General features: G+C 40.0%; 2 protein-coding genes across 2 annotated transcripts; both read right to left on the bottom strand.

Annotated features, from left to right (window-relative positions):
- Nucleotides 1-1434: 1434 nt before the first annotated feature.
- LOC141799508 (troponin C, slow skeletal and cardiac muscles-like) lies at nt 1435-6899 on the bottom strand. The gene is made up of 6 exons (XM_074681758.1): nt 6770-6899; nt 4850-4880; nt 2286-2432; nt 2062-2176; nt 1843-1979; nt 1435-1659 (listed from the first exon to the last, which is right to left on the bottom strand). Exons 1-6 carry the CDS (start codon nt 6791-6793, stop codon nt 1628-1630), a joined length of 486 nt encoding a protein of 161 aa, XP_074537859.1. The 5' UTR covers nt 6794-6899; the 3' UTR covers nt 1435-1627.
- Nucleotides 6900-11147: 4248 nt separating this feature from the next.
- LOC141798837 (protein FAM107B) lies at nt 11148-18804 on the bottom strand. Its single transcript, XM_074680701.1, has 4 exons — nt 18753-18804; nt 13656-13758; nt 12956-13097; nt 11148-11267 (listed from the first exon to the last, which is right to left on the bottom strand). Exons 1-4 carry the CDS (start codon nt 18802-18804, stop codon nt 11148-11150), a joined length of 417 nt encoding a protein of 138 aa, XP_074536802.1.
- Nucleotides 18805-23988: the final 5184 nt, after the last annotated feature.

The raw sequence follows: 23988 nt of genomic DNA, 5'->3' as shown, positions 1-23988 counted from the left end.
ATTAAAATAATCTTAAACCCATATTTTATGTCAACCTGCCCATGTATTTGCTTATCAACTGTCTTGTACAATTAGAAAATTCTGTTTAAATAACTTTTATTTGTATTTCCTGTTGTGAAGATCATGAGTAAGCACATTATCCAAGTGTTAAAGACTAATATTAGAGCACACCTACCATAAAGTTACTTGTGTTTATTTGTTCTCAAGCTGGCATGATAAACAATAGTGACATCTGTGGTGTTATGGGTCAAAACTGATCTGTATTGATTTATGTCGGGAAGAAGGAAAAATCCTTTCATTTTCATAAAAACAGCTCTTTTTATCTGAACAAATTCAAATTTGAACTAAAACCATAAGTTGTGTGTGTGTCTGTGCCTGTGTAAATGTGAGGTGGAGCAACCCAGAGGTTTTAAGTGATGCATCCAGTATTCTCTGTCAGGTCATTTTTGACCCGTAACACCACAAATGTCAATTTTTTTTTTTTTTGAGGCTTAAAAAATTACTAAATTGTTGAACATTTCTTCTGCTGTGTTAAAATTGTTGTGTCAGAGGACCAGATGAAGCCTTGTCACGATAAAAATAAGTAAATGGTACTTTTTTCAAACCTAAACTTGAAAACAGGTCAAATTTGACACAAACACAATATAAGGGACACAAACATAATATCTGTCCCAAAGATGGTACAGTGACAGAATCTAGTTATTATAACAAGCTTCTACACTAGGTGGCAGCACCTGCATGCATCCCTCTGTGTGAGCATGCTCCCTTTGTTTCCTCAAAGATAAATCTCTTCTCACCTTATCCTCTCATGAAACAGGTGGCACTTAAGCTGCACCTGAAGAGACAGTTTTCCCTCCTGGGTCATTCAGAGGTCGTCAGAGAGGTTCACTTCCTAAAAGTGCAGCCAACTGACATTTCTTGTACTCAATTTAAGGTCAAGACTAAAATCTTATTTCATGATAATAGAAGTCAAAGATGAGAGTCAATTCTGCCAGTAGGGAAAAAAACATTGCTTGTCAATGCTTGAATGCATTTTTCTCCCCCCATTAGGAGAAATATTACAAATATTGACTTATTTATTGGAGAATATGCCTTATATTGAGTCTTATCTGACATTTTACACCAGAAATGGGAGAAAACTCTCGGTTGGTTTTGAGTGTGCAGGTCACAGTCCAAATAATTTAAAATAAAGAAAGGTGAAATGGGAAAAAGGACTGAAAAGAAGATACAAATTGAAGGAGAAAAGAAGTGCATATTTCCAGGAGAATGACCCCAAACCACTGAAAACTATGTTCACCAGGTTTTCTTCTGATGCTTAATTGCCTCAACCAGTCTGTTTAGAACAACACAACGGATCACAAAGGATGACAGACAACAGCTGCAGTAATGCAGATCTTTTTAATGAAAATACTCTTTGTGTTTCACACTCTGGGTTATCACCACTATCAGAAACAAAGATTCTAGCAGTCTCTAAAGAGATCTCAGCGAACCTCTCAGTGCATTGGTGGGGTAGTTTAAGATCAGCTGACAGGACGGAGGTCTGCTGAGGACTGGAGCTGGGTTTGTCTTTGTGAAAATGTCCTCAGATGATGATCATGATGCAGTCAACAGCCTCTAGATGAATCTTTTATTCAACACCTTTCATGAACTCCAGGAACTCTGTGGTAAGAAAAGCACAGAGGGTTAAATCATTAAAAGCTCTTATGAAGAACTGTTTAATTGTGTCAACCCCTGAAGAATTATGGCCTTTATGAAAAACTGAAAACACTGTACATCCAAGGGTGAATGCTGGATCTGATATGTGTTGTATGTTAACTGTGAGAGTTATTTTGTCTGAAGTACCGTCATAATCAATTTTCCCATCGTTGTTTTTGTCTCCGTCCTTCATCAGCTCCTCGATGTCGTCTTCTGTGATGGCCTCCCCGGTCGACTCCAGCATGCCCTTCAGCTCCTCTAAGTCTATGTATCCATCTCCGTTCCTGGTGTTTCAAACACTGAGCTGTTAGTTTGGCACAGCTTTGGTTTATTTGATAAAAAGCTGAATAAAAAACTGACACCTACTTATCAAACATGCGGAACAGCTCGGCCAACTCCTCCTCTGATTTTCCTTTGCTCTCCTCCTTCATGCAGCGGACCATCATCACCAAGAACTCATCGAAGTCTACCGTACCGCTGCCTGTTCACACACACATTAAGTCACACTCACACCAAATATCGCTTTGAGTTTTAACTTCTTCTCATGTCCACAATGCGATGATGTTACAGGGATATTTTTGCTGACATACCATCCTCATCCACCTCGTCTATCATCTCCTGTAACTCTTCAGGGGTTGGATTCTGTCCCAGCATCCTCATCACCTTCCCCAGCTCTTTGGTGCTGATGCAGCCGTCCTCTGCATCCTGGATGAAGATGTCGAACGCGGCTTTGAACTCTGGAAGAATAAACAGCAACTGTTAGGAATGTTGTGTTTGGAAAAGCTTCGTTGTATAGGATTGCATCTGCTTCATCTCTTCTCTTCTATTAGTGACTGACAGAGCCTTCTTTGAGAAGTGTGATGTCTCCCAGCGAGCGGTTTAGTGAAACAGAAGTGTGCGCTCCTTTACCCTATAAGTCCTGGCCTCTTTGTTGGGTCTCTGCTTAAAAATTGACATACCCAATTTGAAAAGAGTATATCTCTGCATCTACTAAGTCTATATGAACCATCTGGTGGCATGATAAAGGGAAGAATCATGAAATTTGTTCAGAGGTTTCAGTTATGCATTTGTGACACCAGCTCAGAGTAATAATTCAAGTGTTTCTCAAGTGAACAGATGATTTGTCTGAAGTCTGACTTGACTGCGTTTGTTGAGTTTCTCCTGTTTAATTTGATGTGCAATATGATTATATTCACAAAAAGAGCTTTGTTAAATGATTTTTTTTTTTTTTTGTAAAGTGACCTAAAAGTCTCTCAAATGCCGTACCTTAGGGTCTAAAGGATTAGGCCCTATTTGTCTAAGTGTAAAATACTTCACATTTCAAGTGCTGTACAACAACAACAACAACTTTATATGGGTAAAGGTTTTTGCAGATTGGCTTCCCGTGCTGTTTAAGCTAAAAACAGGATAAATGCAAGGAATCAGGCCATGTAAAAACACTACACAATGAAGGTGTAAGGACAATTCAAGGGTCTTCAATGGTAAAAGGATCAATTATAAGGTTCCTCTACCATCCAACCATTTTTAAGGTGCAGACACTTTTGCAAATGTATGTAGGCTTAGGGGCCTGTGTCCACAAACAGCATGCTTTAAAAATCAGTTTAGGAGCCAATTTCTATTTACTTCAGTTGAAAACAATCTAAACAGATCTCTTTTATTTTCTTTTCTTTTATTTTATTTTATATATTGGCTCCATTTCCAATGTTTTTATCCAATATCAATACCAAATATAGCTGCAAGCAGCAATATTGGGCCCAAGCCCGTCGGCCAATGTCCCTGTCTGGGCATGTCCCGGTTGCTGTTTGTGGTTCCTCTAACCCCTTTGGGCTGCAGTTTTGTGCCCCTCGGTGGCACTATGGAGCAATAATGTTAGTGCAACCAGCAATAAAAATGCACTGAGACTGTGATACTGAACCTCTGTGTGCATTTTGGTCCTGATCCTACAATGTACAAGACAGCTATTAAGATTTTCATAAAACAGCTAAAATGGTCAACTTTGACCGTCATTTGTGACCACGCCCATTGACTTAGCAAAAATCCATTAGTTACTTCTCATTGTCAATGTGTGTAGTATACACAAGCCATGTTTGGAGTTGATCAGACGAAAAACCTAGGAATTGTGCCATGTAATACATAGGCTAGAAATTGTGAAAATCTGATGTTTGCTTCCAATTAGCGAACTTCTTGTTTCGAATTCACCATGGTTTTAATAGACATTTTTTGTAGGTCTAGGCATAGTTTGTTGTCACAATTGTTTCGTCCACAAAATTTCAGACCTGTACTTTAAAGTAGTTGGAGGGGCTGAAATTTTGAGCCTCTTGGTGGCGCTATGGAGCATTATTGTTAGCGCAACAAGTGATAGAAATACAGTCAGCCTGTGACAGTGAACATATGTGTGCATTATGGTCCTGACCCAACATTGTACAAGACAGCTATCAAGATTTTCATGAAGCTGCCAAATGGTCAAATTTGGCAGTCATTTGTGGCCATGCCCTACAAAATTAAAACAATCCTATTATGATTCTTGATCTTCAGTTTTTCTAGTATTCACATGGTGAGTTTGGAGTTTTTCTGAGAAAAACCCCAGGACTACTTTGTTCAAATATGTACCCGATAAATGTCGGTTTTTGCCATTTCAGGCCATTGCCATTTGGGGGCGCTGTACTTTCAGGTGAAAATAATGACATGGCTGCATCAGGGGCGCAACACTGAACATGTGTGTCCGTTTTCTTTTTGGCATTTGTTGCCATAGAGCAAATACCTTTTATGGGCCAGGGACCAAATTTAGTACCTGGTACCTTCTGTTTAAAGGCCCTTGGAAGAGTTCCAGCTGTGTTTCAGCAGGGATATTAGATAAACCCACATTAGAGAGGAAAGTTCCTGTGATGGGAGGGTCAGGGCTTTAGGTGTGTCTGCTCAGCAGCTGGGGGATAAAGTTTGTATCAGTGATGTCATCCTAAAAACAGAGGCTCACATATGGAGAGTATGAGCATGTAGCATGTTTGTCTATTTCACATTTATTGATCTATTTTTATTAAATTCTGAGAGGTGATCTTGCATTGTTTCTTGTGAACATAAATCACTGTCAAAGAAGGTTAGTGTTTTATAATAAGGGTTTGTAAGTGGTGATTAGAGCATTAAAGGGTTTCCTCACCATTTTTCTGCTCTTCTGTCAAGTTCTCAACCTTCAGGGGGAAAAACAGGATGAGCATTTCATCTTAAAATCTCAAGATCTTTCTTTATGTGCTGCAAATTTACAAAAAAGAGGAACTTAAACAGACATTTCTGTTAGAGTCTGCCCATTAGCAGCTATTCTCTGAGGTCCCTGGGCTGGACTTAAGACAGACACCACAACAGACACATTAAAGCTCCTGTGAGGACTTTTTTTTTTTTTATTTTTTTTTTTATTTTTTACTGGTTGAAACAGATCAAAATTACAGTTTGTGCATTTTTGATCAACAAAGACAACCAAGACCATCAGGAACTGTACAGAACATTTAGATTTTAAAGTCTGAAACTGCTGTGAGTGGGTAGGCATCAGACTAGGTGATTGACAGCACGCTGAAACAGCCTGTTTTACTTTTAAAAATGAAATATTTACACTTAGAGTCAGATTTGTCTGTTAAAGGAAGTTAAGATAAGATAGCAAAGTGATTAGAGATACTTTGGCCTACAGGGGGCGCCAAGATCATCACAGATCAAAAGTTCCTCACAGTAGCTTTAAGCATGAAAAACAGGAAAGGCTCAAAAGCAGCACTGGACATAAAACCGGTCCATTTTTCTGGTATTAGTGCAGTCACAGAGCTTTGACACACATTTCATTCAACATTCAAACATATTGTCCGTGAGTAAAATGAGTCACACTCTATGAATATCGCTGAGGAGTCCGAGCAGACCTTCAGCTTGCTGACCACTCTGATAATCTGTCGCCTGTGCCGGTCTCAGAGCAGCATGTCTGCGATGTCACTCTGCTTTCTTCACTTACTATTCTTGTTGTTTGACAGAGTACAATGAGGGGGCAGAGGGAGGAGGAGGTGTGTGGGGGTTTCTGGAGCTGTTTAAAAGCCGTCAGCTGTCCTGGCTCTTCTTCCTCGTGAACTGTCCAACTGTTCTTTGTTCCAGCGTCAGACACAGATATGAACCAACCGCAGTGGCTGAGCTTATCTGGTCTATTGTCTCTGTGTCGTCTGACTCAAACGATACACAGACTCTGCTCAAAATGGACTGATTCCAGATTTATAAGGCAGAAATCACAAAAAGATTACATACAGAAGGTGTAATTTTCCACTGAATTATCTACTTTCATCTTCTTTTATGATATTTTTTCTGTATTTACTCTGTATTAACAGATAAAATCTGTGTCCAAACAATTTATTCTTTCAGACATACCTTTCTTAATTAAAATAATACAGAAACACAGCTGGCTCATGTTTGAGAAATCCAACAAGATTTATATTTGAAAGACACTTTCCCCCTTATCTTGAAGAATAACGTGCTGCGAAAAAAAACAACAACCAAGGGCATGACCTCAGAGTCCCAACAGAAGCTACAGCCCTGATCAGACGAACAAATTTCGACAAACTTTGTGTTCAGAAACCAGAAATTTGGATCCCAAATTTAATTTTTGTCATAATTCTAAACCTTGCAAAGTCCATGCAAAACATTCAAAATATTTCAACTTTTCTTGCTCCCTCCAGATTTGTTTCTTGTTCAGGTGAGCAAATTAGTTTGAAAATTAGATAAAAAAGACCAAAAAACTTAAGATATGTTGGGAACACAACTTTTATCCTCACAAAGGTTAAGTAAGGTGATCATCTGCTTTGCTGTTGTCTTAGATTTCAGAGTGTGGCTGTTTTTGATGCGTGCCTGTTGAACATGACTTTGAATCACACTCACACCTGTTACTGTCAAATACTCATCATGTGCCAGCACACGCCTCCTGTTCTGTTTCATGCAGACAACTGTTTGCTTTCTCTATTTTTTTTTTTTTTTTACTTTGGAGCAAACTTAGATGTCTTATTTCAGATTTCATGCATTTAAGCGTCCCATCACCTTCGTCTTTACGTGTACTCACCGCTGCTTTGTAAACATCATCCATGGCTGCTGCTGTTGCTGCTGCTGGCTCCCGGCCTCTGACACACCACCGCTGCTGCTCTCACACACAAGACAAACACTGACAGCAAGTGACCGCCTCGGCCTTTAATGTGGGAGGAGTGAGAGCGGCTCTAAAAAAGATCTCCACACATCCCGCAGAATCCAGGAGTGATGGAGGGAGGAGTGACAGGAGAGAAGCAAAGATAAAGAGACACACAGAGAGAAAGAGGGTTATAAATAGGAAACCAGAGAAGCTTCCCAACAATAGTGGGACATTAACAACAGAACTAAACAGGGGGGTCCTCTCTTTGAGGGTATGAGCTTTACCCGTCACCAGTTCAGGCCATCATTAACCCCTTACTGCCTGAAATAATTATCAATTATAAAGAAGATTGTTTTTATGGGTTTTTGCATTCTTAGAGATGTTAAATTAAGTGGAGATTGCAAATTTGAGTACAATACACACAAAAGTTATAACTGAGGATCTGATACCATGTTTGGTATGAGTAGAATATGAATCATTCATTCATTTATTCATTTGTTTTCTGAATTGCTTATCCTGTTCAGGGTCGCAGGTGGCTGGAGCCTATCCCAGCTGTCATTGGGCGAGAGGTGGGGTACACCCTGGACTGGTCGCCAGTCAATCACAGGGCTCACACATAAGCCGCGTTTCCACCAAGCAGTCCGGTTAGGTTCAGTACGGTTTGGCACAGTTCGGTACAGTTAAGCCTGATCCCATTTGCGTTTCCACAGCAAAACTGTGCCCTCTCATGGTAGGCGGTGTGTAAGCCGGATGGCAAAAGCCACAGCTGTTAAACAGAAGCGTGACGCTGTAGCAGCGCAACACAGCGTGCCCAGCTAATAAATCCAACGGAGAAGAAAAACGCAACACAGTAAACAAAGAGTATAGATGGAAGACATGCAGCATTTTGTCCTCTCTGTGATTGGCATGTAGCTCTTTGATACAAAGTGCAATCGAGCTTTGTTTCAGAGAAGTCTGTGTGCCGCCAGGAGAAATACAACTACTGTCGGGGTACGTGACGATTCTACTGACCAATCAGTGCAGTGCTGTAGCTCCACCTTCCAAGAGCGGATCAGTTGAGTCTGTCCCATACGAAAGGGTCCCTAAAAGTTGGATGGCTCGTCTCGATTATTTGGGGATCTGATGAACCGAACCAGTCTGCTTGGTGGAAACGGCGCTACAGACAGACACGCACACACTCACACCTACAGACAGTTTAGAGTGGTCAATTAACCAGATTAGCATATTTTTGGACTGTGGGAAGAAGCCGGTGTACCCAGAAAGAACCCACGCATGCATGGAGAGAACTTGAAAACTCGGCCATCGGCCGGGAAGCTGGGAATCGAACCAGTGACCTTCTTGCTGTGACTGTTGCACCACTGTGCAGCCCTGAATATGAATCAATAGGTAATAATTAGATACAAAGGTTATTTCAGCTGCATTAAGTCCTGAAAGGGTACGTTGAATTTTCACAACCTGGACCAGCTTATTCCATACATACTACTAATTGAGTGCTGGGTAAAATATGTCACTCCGCAAAAATCCTGGCATGATGGTCAGACTTTCAGGGAGGATCATAGTGTTAAGGTGGGGCTTGCAGCTCTGAGTGTTTATTGAAGCGAACTTTTCATCGCATTTTATTTCAGCAAACTGCAAAAAACAACAGTTGCTTCAAACTGAAACTGCAAAAGAGAGCAATAAACAGATGGAGCCTTTCTGCACAGGATGAAACAAACCAGACTTGAAATCTGTGACATCTCTGATGTCACAGATTGGGCAAGTCTTGTTTCCCTCTCAGCTGTCAGTCTTGACTGGGGATTACTGTTACACACTTAACCTCACCGTTTGAAACTCTGCCAACTTTTATTACCAATATCCAAAATTCTAACATTTTTTAAAGTAAATACATGCTTACATAATAAAAGAAAATGCATGCATAAGATCATTTATCATATACATTTTTAAACAAATATACATTTTAGCAGGCCATTTACACCTCAAAACTAGCCAAATAGAGCGGTTCATTCCACCTTTTATATGGCTCCTTAGATAGAGTTCAGACCAATGACCAAATATGAGATGAACTATCATGAATTTTTATTTTCATTTAACCTTTATTTTTACTTAAAATACTCCCATTGAGATGCAAGATCTCTTTTAAAGGGCGTCCTGGCCAAGACAGCAGCACAAGAAGGTTTCACCCAAAGGTCAAGGCAGAGACAATAGACAGCATAAATCAACAATTCATCAAGTTCATAAATTAGCGGTGTTTGGCAGTAAAACAAGTGCACTGGCTCATCAGATGATCCTTGATTCTAGTTTTAAAATAGTCCAAGCAAACAAGATTGTCCAGTTTTGGATGGCCTTGAAGCTCAAACCAAGATGAAGGAACAAAAACACTGAAAGCTCTTTTACCAAAGACAGAGGGAGTCCGAGGAACCACAAACAGTCTTTAGATTTTTGTGGACCTAATTTCAATCCCTTCCATTAGCCCTGTGTGTGCGTATTTTTACTCCTTGGTCAGGCTCCTGGTGCTCAGAGAAAAGGATCTGTTAGAAAGCTCTGCCAACAATCGGCAGGGCATCGGTGAGAATGCTTGTTAGGTCACTCATATCCATTTCACCATAAACACTTCAGGCTCTCTGTGTTTGTACATTGTGAAGGACGGCCGCTGTTGCTCACATCAAATCAAACATAAAGAAAAACTTAAAATCTCCTCTCTTACAATAAAGTCATCGCATATATGAAGGAGTCGTATGTCGACATGACAATAGAATCACTTTGAGCTATTCCAAATGTGTGCCCTTGACTAAAATAGGAGTCCTCTGCATGAGGGGAGGGTGAGAGGGGGACTATGGGTAATAAATCTTTGTTGTACGGCTAACACTATGCAGAACAGACAGACAGACAGCACCTGCCTCTGAGCAGCAGCTGGAGAGTAATCTCAGAGGTCAAAGGTCAAGCCTCTGATTTTAGACCTGGTCTCTGTGGATGAACGGTAATAATTTTACTAATCTATTGTTAAAATGTATCCACAATGAGGACGAGAAAGCAAAGCCTCACGGGTTAGCACAGCGACTCCTGTCAGGAGGGAGGAGGGAGTGACAGAGAGTTTTAAGGAGGACTCACAGACGACTCAGGGCAGGTGCTGCCTTCAAAGACCACCCGAAGACAGACAGACAGACAGGGGTCAACACTCAGGTGGTAAATCCTGCAGAGTCTGAGTACAGGATAACAAAATCTGTGACAACACTCCTGAGAGGAAAGGAAGCAGGCTCATGTTGATTTGTTCTTCTAAATATGTTTGAATATATAAAATGTTGGGATGTCTCTCTCCCCGCGTTTTTTGTGATGTTTATTTCAGCAGATTAATTTTACTTTATTTCATACAGATGGAGCTTTTGACATCATTTTACTGTGCTTGGAAATTATACTTTGAAGAGAAAATTTCAAGCTTATGCAAATTTTAAAAAATGGTGCTTTGTTATTATTGCCACAAATAATTTCAATAAATGAATCTATTTTGCATGATTATTTTTCTGCAATTTATGCAAAAGTTAAATTATTTCTATTGAATCAAGTAGCTTCAAGCTTTTGCCATGATCAATCAGACTGCAGAGTGATGATCCTCATGTTGACTCTCCAAGGCTAGCCACCATAACATACAGGAGATGGCGCCCCAGAGCAGTTCACTGCTCCATGGTGTCTCCCTCAAAATAATGATGCGTCTTCAGAGCCAGAGACCGAAGTCCTCAGAGGGTTTGGGACTGTTTCTCTCTCTCTCTGGGACTGCATACCCAGGCCTGCATCTTAAGGACCTTTCCTGGCCAGTGTACCTTTCACTATCCGCTCGAACATGCATCTAATCATTCTCTCTGCACACTCTCACTGATGCTAAGTTAATTGAGTGTTCTGCAAAATAAATCATTCACTACAGAATCCAGTCTATTTCTGTTGATCAAGGTCAAAAGAATTAATAACTACAAAAGTTTCACTCTTTTAATAGAAAAACATGAACACTTTCTTTTTTAGTGGGACAAGAAATCTCTAACATGCATTCACAACATCAGAAATAAAAATAACAAGTTCAAGAAGAAGCAGTGTTTCATACAAATGTTTGACGTACACAAAGAATGAGATGACATTTTCATACAGAGCTATAAAACAAACAGTGTTTCCATCTGAAAACGGACTCTGTCACTCTTGACTGTAGACGATTCATCTTTCTTGCACCTTGTTCTTCCTCCTGGCCGGGAATGATGATGGCAGGAAGTCTTCAGTAAACACAGTGTGGACAGAGTTCTTGTCACATTCTGTGCACAGTCTCTGCAGCATCTTAAGAGTTTGCAGCCTTGTTCTGGATCGCTGAGTGGATCTTTTTGAGGTTCTGTCGAACTCTGATGAACTCCATCAGCTGAGCCTCCTCTTGAACTTTAACATCCAGCTCCTTCTCCTTCTGACGAGAGAAAAGATGTAAAAAAGTCTCAAAATGGGATTGAAATGTTTGACTATGTGGAAGAAAACTTGCGGAGAATGTAATCCTGACACTTCCTGTTTACATGCTTCTGAGTGTTCTGTTTTTACTGCATTTTAGCTGATTTAGGGATTTCATGAGTTGCAGAGCTCTACCAAATAAAATAAGTTCTCCCACAGATTCTAACCCAGGGGTCTGCATCCTGCTTTTCTTACTGAGGGTATTAATGATCAAAGAAATTGACAATAAATAAAATCATGCGTTAAAATTTTGTTGAACTAAATATTCATCACATCTGTCGATAAAGCCTGCCACTGCTCTACTTCACCTCCTACAACATCAACAGCCCATCAATTTTCCATGCACTGTGGCGAAGTTCAAGTTTTATAGCCCTGGGAAGATAACTACATCTACAAAAAGACAAATCTGGATGAAAATACAGATTTGGATTCTGTGTAGCTGACAATGTGCTAGCTTAATAAATGCGCTTGATGTGTGGCAAGACAAGAAAAACAAAAAAATATGATGGGTTGAGCAGTGTAATCAATATTTTTTTTTTATGACACTCAAGAATTATCATAATTTGCTTGTTCATTCAAGTTTCATTCATTTGTCATTCATTTTCCGAACCACTTATCTTGTTCAGGGCTGCAGGTGGCTGGAGCCTATCCCAGCTGTCATTGGGCGAGAGGCAGGGTACACCCTGGACTGGTCGCCAGTCAATCACAGGGCTGACACAGAGACAACCATTCACTCACACACTCACACCTATGGACAATTTAGAATGTTCAATTAACCTGCTGAGCATGTTTTTGGACTGTGGGAGGAAGCCAGAGTACCCTGAGAGAACCCAGGCATGCATGGAGAAAACATGCAAACTCTACACATAAAGGCCCACCGACCCAAACCAGTGACCTTGTTGCTGTGAGGTTGCAGCACTTACCATGGCCCCACCGTGCAGCCCAGATTTTATTCAGGTTAGTGTATTTATTTTAAATTGTCGTAACTTTTTTAAATTTTAGAATTGTTTGTTATGTTTGCATGTTTTTTTAGGATTGAATTAAAAAAATGATTTTTTTTTTCAGTTTATTTATTTATTTTTTTTTAATTTGTGCATTTTTATGTTTCATCAAAATTGTTTGAAATTTGTGAAAAGAAAATTTAATATTTTGCAAATTTCTGAAGTGGCAAATTTTTAAAAAAATTTTAAGAACTTTTTTGAAGTTTCAGCAATTTTTAGAAATTTCAAGACATTTTTAGAATTTTCTGCAAATTTCAAGAATTTTCTGCAAATTCCAATTCTTTTTGAAAATTTCATAACATTTTGGAATTCAATATTTTTTGCAAATTTTGTTACATTTTATTATCATTGCATTTTTTTTATTTTTTTTTAATTGCTAATTTTTTGTCATTATTGCAAAATTTTAGATCAAAAACAATGACATCACTTGTACTATCTATCAACTCAAAAAAACTTCATTTAAAAAAATCATTTATTAGATTTTGATTATGTTTAGGGTTTCATACACTTGTTTTTTTCATCGAGAAGATGAAACAGATTGTGTGGCGTCAGAATGACTCTAACCCAGTTGAGCTGAGGTAAATGGCTCCTATGAAAGGAGTGGTTGCAGACCCCTGTTCTAACCTGTACCTACAGACAGGTGTGTTACCTCCTGCTGTCTCTGCTGTCGTCGCAGCAACACGTCCTCCAGAGGGCTCCTGGTCTGTCCCTCCTCTTCGCGGTCGCTCTGCACCCTCTTCCTCTTCTCCAGCGCCTGCTGCAGCTCTGACCTGCTGCTCAGCGCCAGGCCCCTGAGCCCATAGAGGAAGAGACAGAGCAAATGTTAGCTACAGTTAAGTCTGGATGTTTTCAGAGATACAGAGAATTTTTTTAGATCTGTGATAAGGCTCTGTTCTGTAACTTCTCAGTTTAATCCAGAAGCCTCGTAGTTTCTTAAAACAGCCTTGGGATTAGTAGGGAAAACCAGCAGCATCACAAACATCTCTTCCTTTCACTTGTTGAGCGTGCAGCTATCAGGACACGCTGATAGTGGAGCCAGGTCAGTTCTCCTCTTAACAGATCACCTTTCACAGATTCGTGCTCCCTGCAGCCTCACTCACTGCAGCAGCATGGAGAGGAGGTGTATGATTGCAGGTTTGAGACTCTCATGTATTCTTAATGACGCCTGCTTCAGAGAAGAAAAGCCAACGAGAGAGGCTCGAGAGGCGTTTGTACGATGAACATGTTACAGAAAGCTGTAAAGACTTTAAGCTCTTTGTTCATGTCCACATGTTACAGAGGTAAAATATTAGTAATGAGTTAACCTGTTTATATCTGAAAGCTTTCTGAGCCTCACACATGTGACCTACTTCTTATGAGCCAGCAGCAGCTCCTTGTGAAGCTCGTTGTGAGTCCTGGAGGTTCTGACCGGGGTCGGTGGAGCTGAAGAGGCCTCAGCTTTCACTCCGTTATCTGACAAACAGTTTCAAACACAAGATCAACATACAACTGAATATAAATTCAGATAAACACACTAATCAAGACTGCAGATAGCCTGAGACTTTGTATTCTGTAAATATGTAAAACACAGTGCATCCAGCATGCTGCAGGATTCAGCTGCCTCTCTGTGAGGTTTGTGTACATCACTTAAAGTTAAAGCAGGGAGTGAAATATAACACTTATGAGGCTGAAATGTCATCAAAAATGACATGATAAACCTTCTGTAATGCATTTTTGATCATTTTTAAAGTATACATGCATTAGACTCTGAGAAAAACAAAGAAAAAACATAACTGAGGAAGAAACACAAAAAAGAAGATGACATGTAGAAAAATAACAGCCAGCTCACTCTAACACCTTTGTCAATGGCAAGTTGGGGCTCAAGGTAGCCAACTAACAGTTGGGTGAGAGCCCTATTGAAACCCTTGTGACTATTATTCTTCCATGTGCGCCTTTAACCCCAAATTGTGGGCCTTTCACTTGGAAAAAACATGAACACACCCAGCCCCAAAATTTAATTCTGGTGAAAAATTTACGATTCCACTGCTAGCCCAAAAATGAATGCTACATAGCGCCCCCTAGGGGCTAAAACCTACAGCCCCTCGGACTACTTTGAGCTACAGCCCTAAAATTTGGTGTGCATAACCAACAAGCCTAGCCCTAAAAAAAAGTCTCTTACGGCTAACATGATTTACAAACATCAACTTTGCTATTTGGACCTAAACATCGAATTTTGAAGATTTATAGGCTATCTATTTGAACAAACTAGTCCTCGGTTTTTTTTCTCAGATAAACTCCAAACTTGGCTTGTGTATATTACACAAATTGAAGATGAAAAGTTATCAAAGGCTTTATAGACTATTAAAGGCCGTGGTCACAAATGACCCCAAAGTTGACCATTTTGTCACTTCATGAAAATCTTGACACCTCTCTTGTACAATGTTGGATCAGGACCAAAATGCACACAGAAGTTCAGTGTCACAGCATGAGTGCATTTCTATCACTGTTTACACAAACATTAATGCTTCATAGCGCCACCAAGGGGGCTCAAAATTTCAGCCCCTCCGGCTACTTTGAGCTTCAGGCTTGAAATTTTGTGGGCATAACTATCATGCCTAGCCCTACAAAAAAGTCTTTTACGACCATAGTGTATTTTGAACGGAAAGTTCGATGTATGGACACAAAGTTTGGATTTTGTTGATTTCTAGCCTACTTATTACATTAAACAATTCCTAGGTTTTTCATCCGATCAACTCCAAATGTGGCTTGTGCAAACTACACACATTGACAATGAAAAGTTATGAATCCATAAACGACCGCCAAAGTTGACCATTTTGGCTGTTTCATAAAAATCTCAATAGCTGTCTTGTACAATGTTGGATCACGACCAAACTGTACACACAACTTTAGTGTCACAGCCTGAGTGCATTTCTATCACTGGTTGCACCAACAGTAATGCTCCACAGCGCCACCTAGGGGCACAAAATTGCAGCCTCTCCTGCTACTTTGAACTATAGGCCTGAAAGGTTTTGGGCATAACTATCATGCCAAGACCATTGGCTTTTGGCTGAGCCACATTTTGTGGTTCATGTGGCCACCAGGACATGCCCGAATTGGGACATGTTGGCCGACGGGCTTGGGCCCAATTCTGCTGCTTGCAGCTTTATTTCATATTGCACTTGTTATATTGCAAAGTTTTGCATTTGCCTCTATTGCTATTAAAAATATTCTTGCGAATAAAGAAGAAATTTATCAATGCCCACAGCTTTGTTTCTTTAACCTTACACTGAGGATATTTGCCGGAGAGATTGGAAGACACACTACGCTAAGTTGTCGCTTTTAACATCCTCAGGACTATTCAAACAGGAACTTAAGTGACTTTTTAAGGGTCAAAGTCCCCTTTGCATTTTCATGCACAAGCCTAGTTCAACTGAACTTCAGAAAGAAAAACGCATCGTAATATGTTCAGAGAATTTACAGCTGTGAAGAGTGAAGCTTGGCTCAACTTTCACTCGCTTTCGGGCACTTGGAGAGCAGCATGGGACAATGCTAGTCAGCTTTCTGCAAACTGGGTATGTGTCAAAAGCCTGTGATTAGCTTGTGCTAATATGCCAAGCTAGGTGCATGGCTCTCGAGTCTCTCCCACGTAGACTTTTTAAGGGTCAAAGTCCCCTTTGCATTTTCATGCACAAGCCTAGTTCAACTGAACTTCAGAAAGAAAAACGCATCGTAATATGTTCCGAGAATTTAAAGCTGATCCTCCCCTGCTGCACGGCTTTATGTAAAGCAAGGCTAATGCTGTCTTAGCTCCATGAGTTTATCACTAGTCTACTAACACTTACATTTCAGATCATAGATGTTCCCCATTTCCTGGTTACTCAAATAGACACTTCTAGATTACTACATTGCAGATTTTCAAGAGCAGAACACATCTTCTACTCTACAAATTCAACCCTTTTTATCTCAAAACTACGCTATTAACATGGCTAAACATGGGTTACAAAGTCTGCAAATAAAAGATGTGAAATTAGTTTGCAGACTGTGGCTACAAACAAAGCCACTCATGCTGTGATACCATTTGTCATCTGAGCTTGTTTACATCAGGGTAGTAGAGCATTAGAGCATTAAAAAAGTAGCTAATAACCAGAGCTACAGCCCCATCTAGCGGCAGGATGTCAAAGTTGCATATGGTGCTGTGTGTAGCATCACTGACCTCTTTTGTGATTCCCACTCTGTGTGTGAGAACTGTGTGTGGACCTGTGTCTGGAGGCGGGTTGGATATCCATGTGTGTGTGGTTACTGTGATGAAGGGGGCCATTGAAGGACATGATGGACTGCGTCTGAGCAGGTTTTCGTTGGGTTCAGGAGCTTGGAGATGGGATGGGATGGTCTGGCTGATGTGGAAGACAAAGAGCTGGAGCTGCAGACGTGGCTCTCAGTGAATGAAAAGTCCTGATGGAGGGCAGCACCTGAGGACCTGGCCTGGAGCCCAGGCTCCTGCTGCATGCTGGGTAGCTGCTGTATGGGGGATAAGAGGGCAGAGGGTGATGAAAAGAGCCAATCATCTGTGATCATCATGAGAAGAGAGATTGAAATCTGAAACCAAAGCAGAAAGAAAGAGCACAGCAGAGGGAGATAGAGTGACCTGGAGGCTTTTATATTAAAGATGTCAATTCAGACCGTCAGAGGAGGAGATCCTGATTCAGCTATGAGGGGTTTAAGAAGCTGCTCACCCAGTTGTCTGAGCAATCTCTGGGAGCTGTTGGTGTCTAAATTGTAGGCTTCTGTTCAAGAATAAACAAGGACAGACAACTGATTCTGAAGGTTTTAGTGTTCACCAGAAGCTAAATTATGCAAGAAGTCACCACCTTTTCAAAACAAACAATAAATAAAACTGGTCAGTCTGAGCGTCTACTAGCTTGTTTTAAGGTTAAAAATCCATAGTTGGTCTTTGTTTAGGAGATTCAAGGGGTTTGAATGTCTGCAGAGTATTCCTTCTACTCATCAAAATAAGTAATTTTAGTGGTATCAAGAGGCTGGGAACCAAAGTGCCTTTAGCTTTATCTTAAAAGCTGATTGTCCACTTTTGTAGGAATAATCCTGCTCAGTCACCTCCTCTGGGCTTGTATACATTTGTGGCATCAATGTGGAAGAAAAACACAACCAAAGTGAAATGAAATGCCAAACAGATAAAGCTTTTTCTTAAACAAGAGTGAAGCTTGGCTCAACTTTCACTCGCTTTCGGGCACTTGGAGAGCAGCATGGGACAATGCTAGTCGGCTTTCTGCAAACTGGGTATGTGTCAAAATCCTGTGATTAGCTTGTGTTAATATGCCAAGCTAGGTGCAAGGCTCTCGAGTCTCTCCCACGTAGAAACACGATGCTACAGGTGGTTGCTTGGCTAGCAAGTATGTTAACATAGTCACAGTCGGAGGCTGTTGGTGTTCGCTACCGCTGGCACTGAGCCAAGGAGGAGGAGCCCAGTTTGAATGCCGTGTTTACATGTGATATTTAATGACCAAACCTGTACTTAGTAGTGCTTGTGAATGTAAAATCCTGACCTAAAATGAGCTGTTTGGAATTTCCGTGATTTGCCGACGTCAGCGATTCCCTTTTTTGACCAATCAGGAGCAAGTCTGACCTGATTGGTCCACCGGAGCAGATAACAAAAAACATTGGAGGGTTGGGCCTCAAACATCAAGATTGTCCCAAAGCTCCACCCCTGACAGGCCTCTAGCAGGCTGACCAATCAGAGGAAACGGGGTCTGTGGGGCGGGGAGCTTTAAAGAGACAGCAGCTTAAACAAAACATTTCAGACAGAGGCTGAAATAAAGGTTTTTCCTAAGCTCTACCTTTGTCCTGTAGAATTAAATCTGATTTTGTGTTAGTCTTTAGCTCAACGCATGCAGTAAGCAGATCCATATGGAGCCACAGATGAGAAGAGCACTTTTTCAACAACAAAGATTCAGAGCAGAAGCTACCGCTTAGCTGAGCTTAAGGAGGAGAGAGGCAGAGAGAAGTAGTGGTGTAAGATTACAGATGTAGAAAACAATTATGTAAGACGGGCTGCAAACTTTGTTGTAGTAAAACATCAAGAAAAAGCAACTTTCAGCTGAAGGGACAGCTCCATAGATTTTAGCTGACTCCCCTTTACTCCCAGAAAACAAGTCATGATATTTGTTTTGTTTTTTTAAGAAAAAAGATCTGACAGAGTGAAGACCACATAACAATAATATTGTCATAATGAGGACTGATCATTGAAATGTATGTTATGCAAATCTGCACACTTTAAATGATCATAATAATGATCATTCCATTGTGTACCTAACAAGCTTTTAGAAATGTAAAGCTCTCAGCAGAGAAGAGATGTGATGATTAGAAACTGGCTGCATGCATCTCCACAGACACTAGCTATAATGCAGGACAACCTAAAGGAAAACACACACACACACACTCCACAGTCCTACCTGTGTTGGTCAGGTCCTTCATGAGAGGCTGTCGTCTGAGAACTTTAGCCATCGTGTGGAGCTGACGGACAGTGATACTATTGAGAGCTGTGTCACTTGAGAGGCCTGAGTGTAGCACTCACTAACTGTCCGGCCCCTCGTGTTCGCAATCAATGAGCAGATACTGTTTAACAAGAACCACTGAGCACCACACAGCTGATAGACTGAGATATGTGCTGTCATGCATGAGCAGCTCAGCTCAGTTTATCTGCAGAAAACATGTGATTTTAACATGTATTTGTATGTTTTCATTCATGTCTAGATTAATATCCATTACTTAAAACCAGATTTTATCTGGAAGAGGCTTTAGTATCATCAGTTTAAAGACCAATAAGAAGTACATGAAGGGAAAACAGGAGCCAAAAGGACTGATATTACAAATGGTCATTTCAACAGATACATTTCTTCTGGGAAAAGCAGCAGATAAAACAGGAGGCGAAAAATGTCTTTCAAACACCAAAATAAACTGTTAAAGATATAAAACCTAATATTGCAAAACCAATGACTTGCCTTATTCTATAAACCATAAGTGTTTGAAAAAACAATGTCTCAAACATCTTAAAGTGAGTATCATGCTTTGGTTTGAGCTAAAGCACAGGTTCCTTATTTACGAACAAACCTCGTACTTATTCAAGTTTTTTCAGAGAACACAAAGTCACCATGTGTGTTATAATCATGAGTATAAATCCTGTGAAATCAGCTGACTGCTGCTTTTCTGAAGAGTTTTGTAATGTGGGAGTCAATAGCCGATGAAATTTCAGTAAGTTGGGTGAAACAGGAGTCTAAAATTGATCACATTAAGCCCAATAGTACATATGCATATTTGGGCCCAGCCATCAGGTGTAACTGTTTCACCTGGATATTTTGTTAACGCTACCTCTGCTATTTTTTTCGAGATGAGTTCAAAGATAGACACTTCCATTATTTATTTATTTGTTTAATTTATTAATTAATCAATTTAACCTCTGTTTAACCAGATTGGTCACATTGAGATTAAAAACCTCTTTTTCAAGGGAGACCCAGCCAAGACAGGCAGCAGCGAAAACACAAAGTTGCACCCCAGAGGCACAAAAAAAAAAACAAAGCACAGTCAATAAAACACAAGAATCAAATCATCTTCTGGGAAACAACTATTTAAACAACCAAGCTAACACTGACATCTGATAGAACCAGCCTCCATATCTTTCATTTTAGATTTAAAAACATTTAAGGACAGCAGCTCCTTGAGCTTTGAGTTGTTCGGCAGCTGCTTTCAAGATGGGGGAGCAGAGTACCCAAAAGCCCTTTTCCCAACTTCTGTCCAAACATTTGGGACAGAGAGCGTGATGAGGTCTTGAGAACCCAGAGAATTCTGTACGCTACTGTTCTGCATGATAAAAACATAAATAGTGGGAAAGCAGGCCAAGAACTGCCTAATAGATAAAAGTGTACTAATGGTACACTAATGGCGTGGTAGGCAGTATCAACCATATGGAGACACTGTGCAGGAGCTTGACAAAGGTCTCCATAATTTAAAACAAGTAAAAATGTTGCAGCAATAAGACGCTTTTTGCATTAAAAGAAAAACACAACCTGTTTCTGAAATAAAAACCCAGTGTTAGCCTCAGCTTTTTAACAAGACACAGTACATGATCAGGCTTTAAAACTCATCAGGGTTAAACATTACTGAGACTAGTTTTATGACTGACAGCCTGTGGTTTTAAAAGTGAGTCCCAACCAGTATAAGTTACATTATGGGAACTGAATGAAGTAAGGTTGATCCTCCAAACATTTGTGTTAAATGTAATCCAAAAATGTCTGTTCACAAATTCTGTCCTCTGGTGGGAATAATCTGAAATGTTTGGCAGCATCTAGTGGTTAAATTGTAGATTACAACTAACTGTTTGAGATCCAGAGTTTGGTCTGTGAGCTCTCTGCAAAGAACTGTTGTACTTTTACATTTCTCCTTCATCAAAAACCCTGAAGACCAGCAGTAATGGTGCTGGAAAAAAAACACAACAAAAACAGCACCTAATGTGAAATTCAAAGACAAATGGGAAATTTCTGTGTTCTGAAAAATGCTTTAGGAAGTTAGAGTCCCTAAAAACTCCCTCTAAATCTATCAAAGGACAGAAAAACAAATGAACTTGGCCTAACACAGAAATGAGAAGTAGTTTACCCAAACTGAAACTTCATTCAGAGAAAATCAACCAATGGTGTTGACCTTCTGTGACTGAGCAGGTAGACTTCATCCTCCTGATATGACCTCTGTCAGATGAGGAGAACATCACAGGTGATCCTCATCCCTGTTATTGGGTGAGGCAGATTAAGGACACCCCCTGAGGCTTACACTGTGGTCTTCAGAAGTAGAGGTTTGCAAGTTTTTATAGAGGATTATGTGACACATTTTGTCATGTGTAGATGTGATGACTCCTAAAGCACAAGTCTGACTCTGAACTGTCTTTGTGTTCCTGTATTCAATGAACCTTCGATTAGATTATCTCTATGCGTCATCAGATGAAACTCTGCTCCAGGTGAAGTCCACCCTCAGGTCACAATTTGACAATTCAATCTGGTTGAACTTTGACACCAGGCACAGAGAGGGTCTCCAGTTTCAGTTTAAGAGAGAGGGGGGCAGGTGAACCAACCTGAGAGGCAGGAAGGGAAAGATACTTCTGGCTGACAGTGAAAAAACAGACGGACATGATAGAGATCAATATCAATAAAATGCTTTATAAAAAACTCTTATTTAAAGGTTTATAGAAAAATTTACTGTTTTACTGGGATACTTTTTGTGGCTTCAGTGATATTTTTACTACTTTTCCTCCTGTGTTTGTCTTGAGATCCTACATGTAACCATGGCTGCATTGTTTACATGCAAACTCAGCTGTTAGCAGCCTGTAGCATGTCAATGTTAACTGGTGTAAGGCCGCATGTCTTCCCACAAGGTGAGGAGAAGGAGGTGAGGACAACGTGCTGGTTCTTAAGTGTGAGCTAAGAGCTAAGAAGTGGTGACATGGACCTGTCCTTCCATCCACCGTTATTCGAAATGTAAGGTCTATCTCCAATAAGATGGACAAGCTAGCCATGCTAACCCAGTAACAGAGGGAATACTAGAGGGCAGAGGAGCATCATGCTATTCAGAGACATGGCTAATGGAGCTGACATCAGACACCAACGCCTCATTGGAAGAACTTCACCTGCTGTGAGCAGACAGGATCCAGGGGACAGAGATGGAGCATGACTGAGGAAGCTCAGCCCTGGACCCTGTGGAGGTGGAGGCTGGCTGAACTGGACAATGATGGACAAGCTGTCAGCATCTATTTTCTTACGGACCTTTTTGCACTTTTTATACACTTTCTTACTTTTTTTTCCTCGATTGCTGCTGTGACTTCAATTTCCTTGTACTTGTTACAATGAAAATAAAGTTCTTTCTATTCTATTCTATTCTATTCTATTCTATTCTATTCTATTCTATTCTATTCTATTCTATTCAACATTTTACAGCAAATCTACATCATCATAGTCATCAAGTGTTTGGTCTTTTAGTTGGAGGTTATCTTACAGGTACTATATGGATTTATTTCGATTTTATTTAGAAAAAAACATTTTATTTAATGCATTATGGCATAGTTCATTACAAATCAACACTACATGGGGTGCTACATTAACTCTTCCCAGCAGAGGGCACTCATGTTATGAAATACCCCACTGCAACACTTACAAGAGTGCATGAAATAGTACTGAGATAACCAAAATTTTAAATGAGGGTCAGATAATGGTGTGTTAATCCAAAGCACTACTGGCTTTACTTGGGTTATTAATTTATGTATACAAGAAAATAACCTGGGAAAACTAAATAATTAACCTTTCATGTTCATGTAGCTTTTTAACTGAAATTTCATGGTGTTATTAACATGTGGGAGCTGACAGTTTAATGAATGCATAAAGAGTAACATCCATCATCAATGAGACTCATGGAATAACAACATGGACGAATAATGGTGTAAAAATGACTGATTTACTTTGATTAGTTGAAATCATTCAACTGTAAATATTTGTACAACTGCATTTTGTGAAATATACAACAATATGATCACAACACAACACCAGTCAGAGTGAAAGAGTCCGTCTGCACAGAAACATCCAGAAAGAGGAGGAAAAGCAATGAAAGTTTAATAACAAGGACACTGAACCAAGTGAAGGAATGTGAGGAAGACTTGAGATCAGGTCTGGAATGAACATCTGATCTGATTTGTTTTGGTAAGTGATGGAATGAAGAGAAACATTATCATGGCACACAAGATGAGTTTGTGGGGTCAAATCAAGAATAATTTAAAGTTATGTTTGTGTTTGGGGTTTATTATTGTTATTTAGAATGGATTCCATATTATTTTAATACTATTCTTTTTATAGACAGAAGTTCGGGTACTTAATTGTCTCAATGATTTTAAAGATCTTCAGGGCCCAGATATTCAAAAAGTTAAACTGAATACCAATGATCTGGATTTGGGAGTTCACTTTTATGCTTTCACCGATCAGGTAATCAAGTCTGAGTTCAGAAAACTGGACCAAATTGACTTGATCCCGATTTACTCTTTGAGGAATTACAAAATCGAGATCCTTCAGAGATTAAAATGAGACAACATTATTTGTCCACAGGGGGCGCCAAACCCAACAAAAACCAAAAAGAGACCGTCAGCTTTTCACAACTTTAAATGAAACATTTGATGTTAGATTCTTTTCACAGTACTTTACAGAGATATATATTTGGTTCCTGTAATCCAACCTTAATCGTGGCCACTGAGGTCAGAATAATCAGAAGGGAAACCAAAAGGATGCATCATCTAATCCAACCAGTTTTTAAGATCTGCAGTTTGATAGTTTTAAACCAAAGAGACTACTTCTGAAAAAGTAAGCCCAAGACTAACACATGTGGTTAAAGGACAGGAAGTCAATGGTTAACACTTTTTTAAGGGCTAAATATCTTCTCTTGATTGGGACACGCCTATTAGAGTAAGTGCAAACCTCTTAGAAAAAACACTTTACTTGATTAAAGACAAACAAAAAGCCTTAAAAGCTGATCTCATGACAGAGAAGGAACACAGGAAATGAGCTGATTGGCATCTCTGAAAAAATAACACTCCCCTTGTTCTGATAAAGACGTGAACGCAGAGTTACACCGAAGAGGAAGATGTGTTCACGTCTCTGCAGGAAC

This window comes from Halichoeres trimaculatus, unplaced genomic scaffold, assembly GCF_033239565.1.
Source record: "Halichoeres trimaculatus isolate MK-OKI-2021-1 unplaced genomic scaffold, fHalTri1.1 fHalTri1_scaffold_11, whole genome shotgun sequence".
Taxonomy (NCBI): Eukaryota; Metazoa; Chordata; class Actinopteri; order Labriformes; family Labridae; genus Halichoeres; species Halichoeres trimaculatus.
Note: the sequence above shows the minus strand (reverse complement) of the source record. Positions and strands in the feature narration are given on the sequence as shown.

Bases quoted from the DNA above. Each gene is read 5' to 3' on its own strand.
- LOC141799508 (XM_074681758.1), bottom strand. From the start codon at position 6,793: ATGGATGATGTTTACAAAGCAGCG. The intron at 1,980-2,061 runs GTAGGTGTCAGT...TTGAAACACCAG, and splicing joins CTGTTCCGCATGTTTGATAA to GAACGGAGATGGATACATAG. The intron at 1,660-1,842 runs GTACTTCAGACA...TTCTTACCACAG, and splicing joins TGGGAAAATTGATTATGACG to AGTTCCTGGAGTTCATGAAA.
- LOC141798837 (XM_074680701.1), bottom strand. From the start codon at position 18,804: ATGGCTAAAGTTCTCAGACGACAGCCTCTCATGAAGGACCTGACCAAC. The intron at 13,759-18,752 runs GTAGGACTGTGG...ACTGTTTGTCAG, and splicing joins GAAGGACCTGACCAACACAG to ATAACGGAGTGAAAGCTGAG. The intron at 13,098-13,655 runs GTAGGTCACATG...CTATGGGCTCAG, and splicing joins CTGCTGCTGGCTCATAAGAA to GGGCCTGGCGCTGAGCAGCA.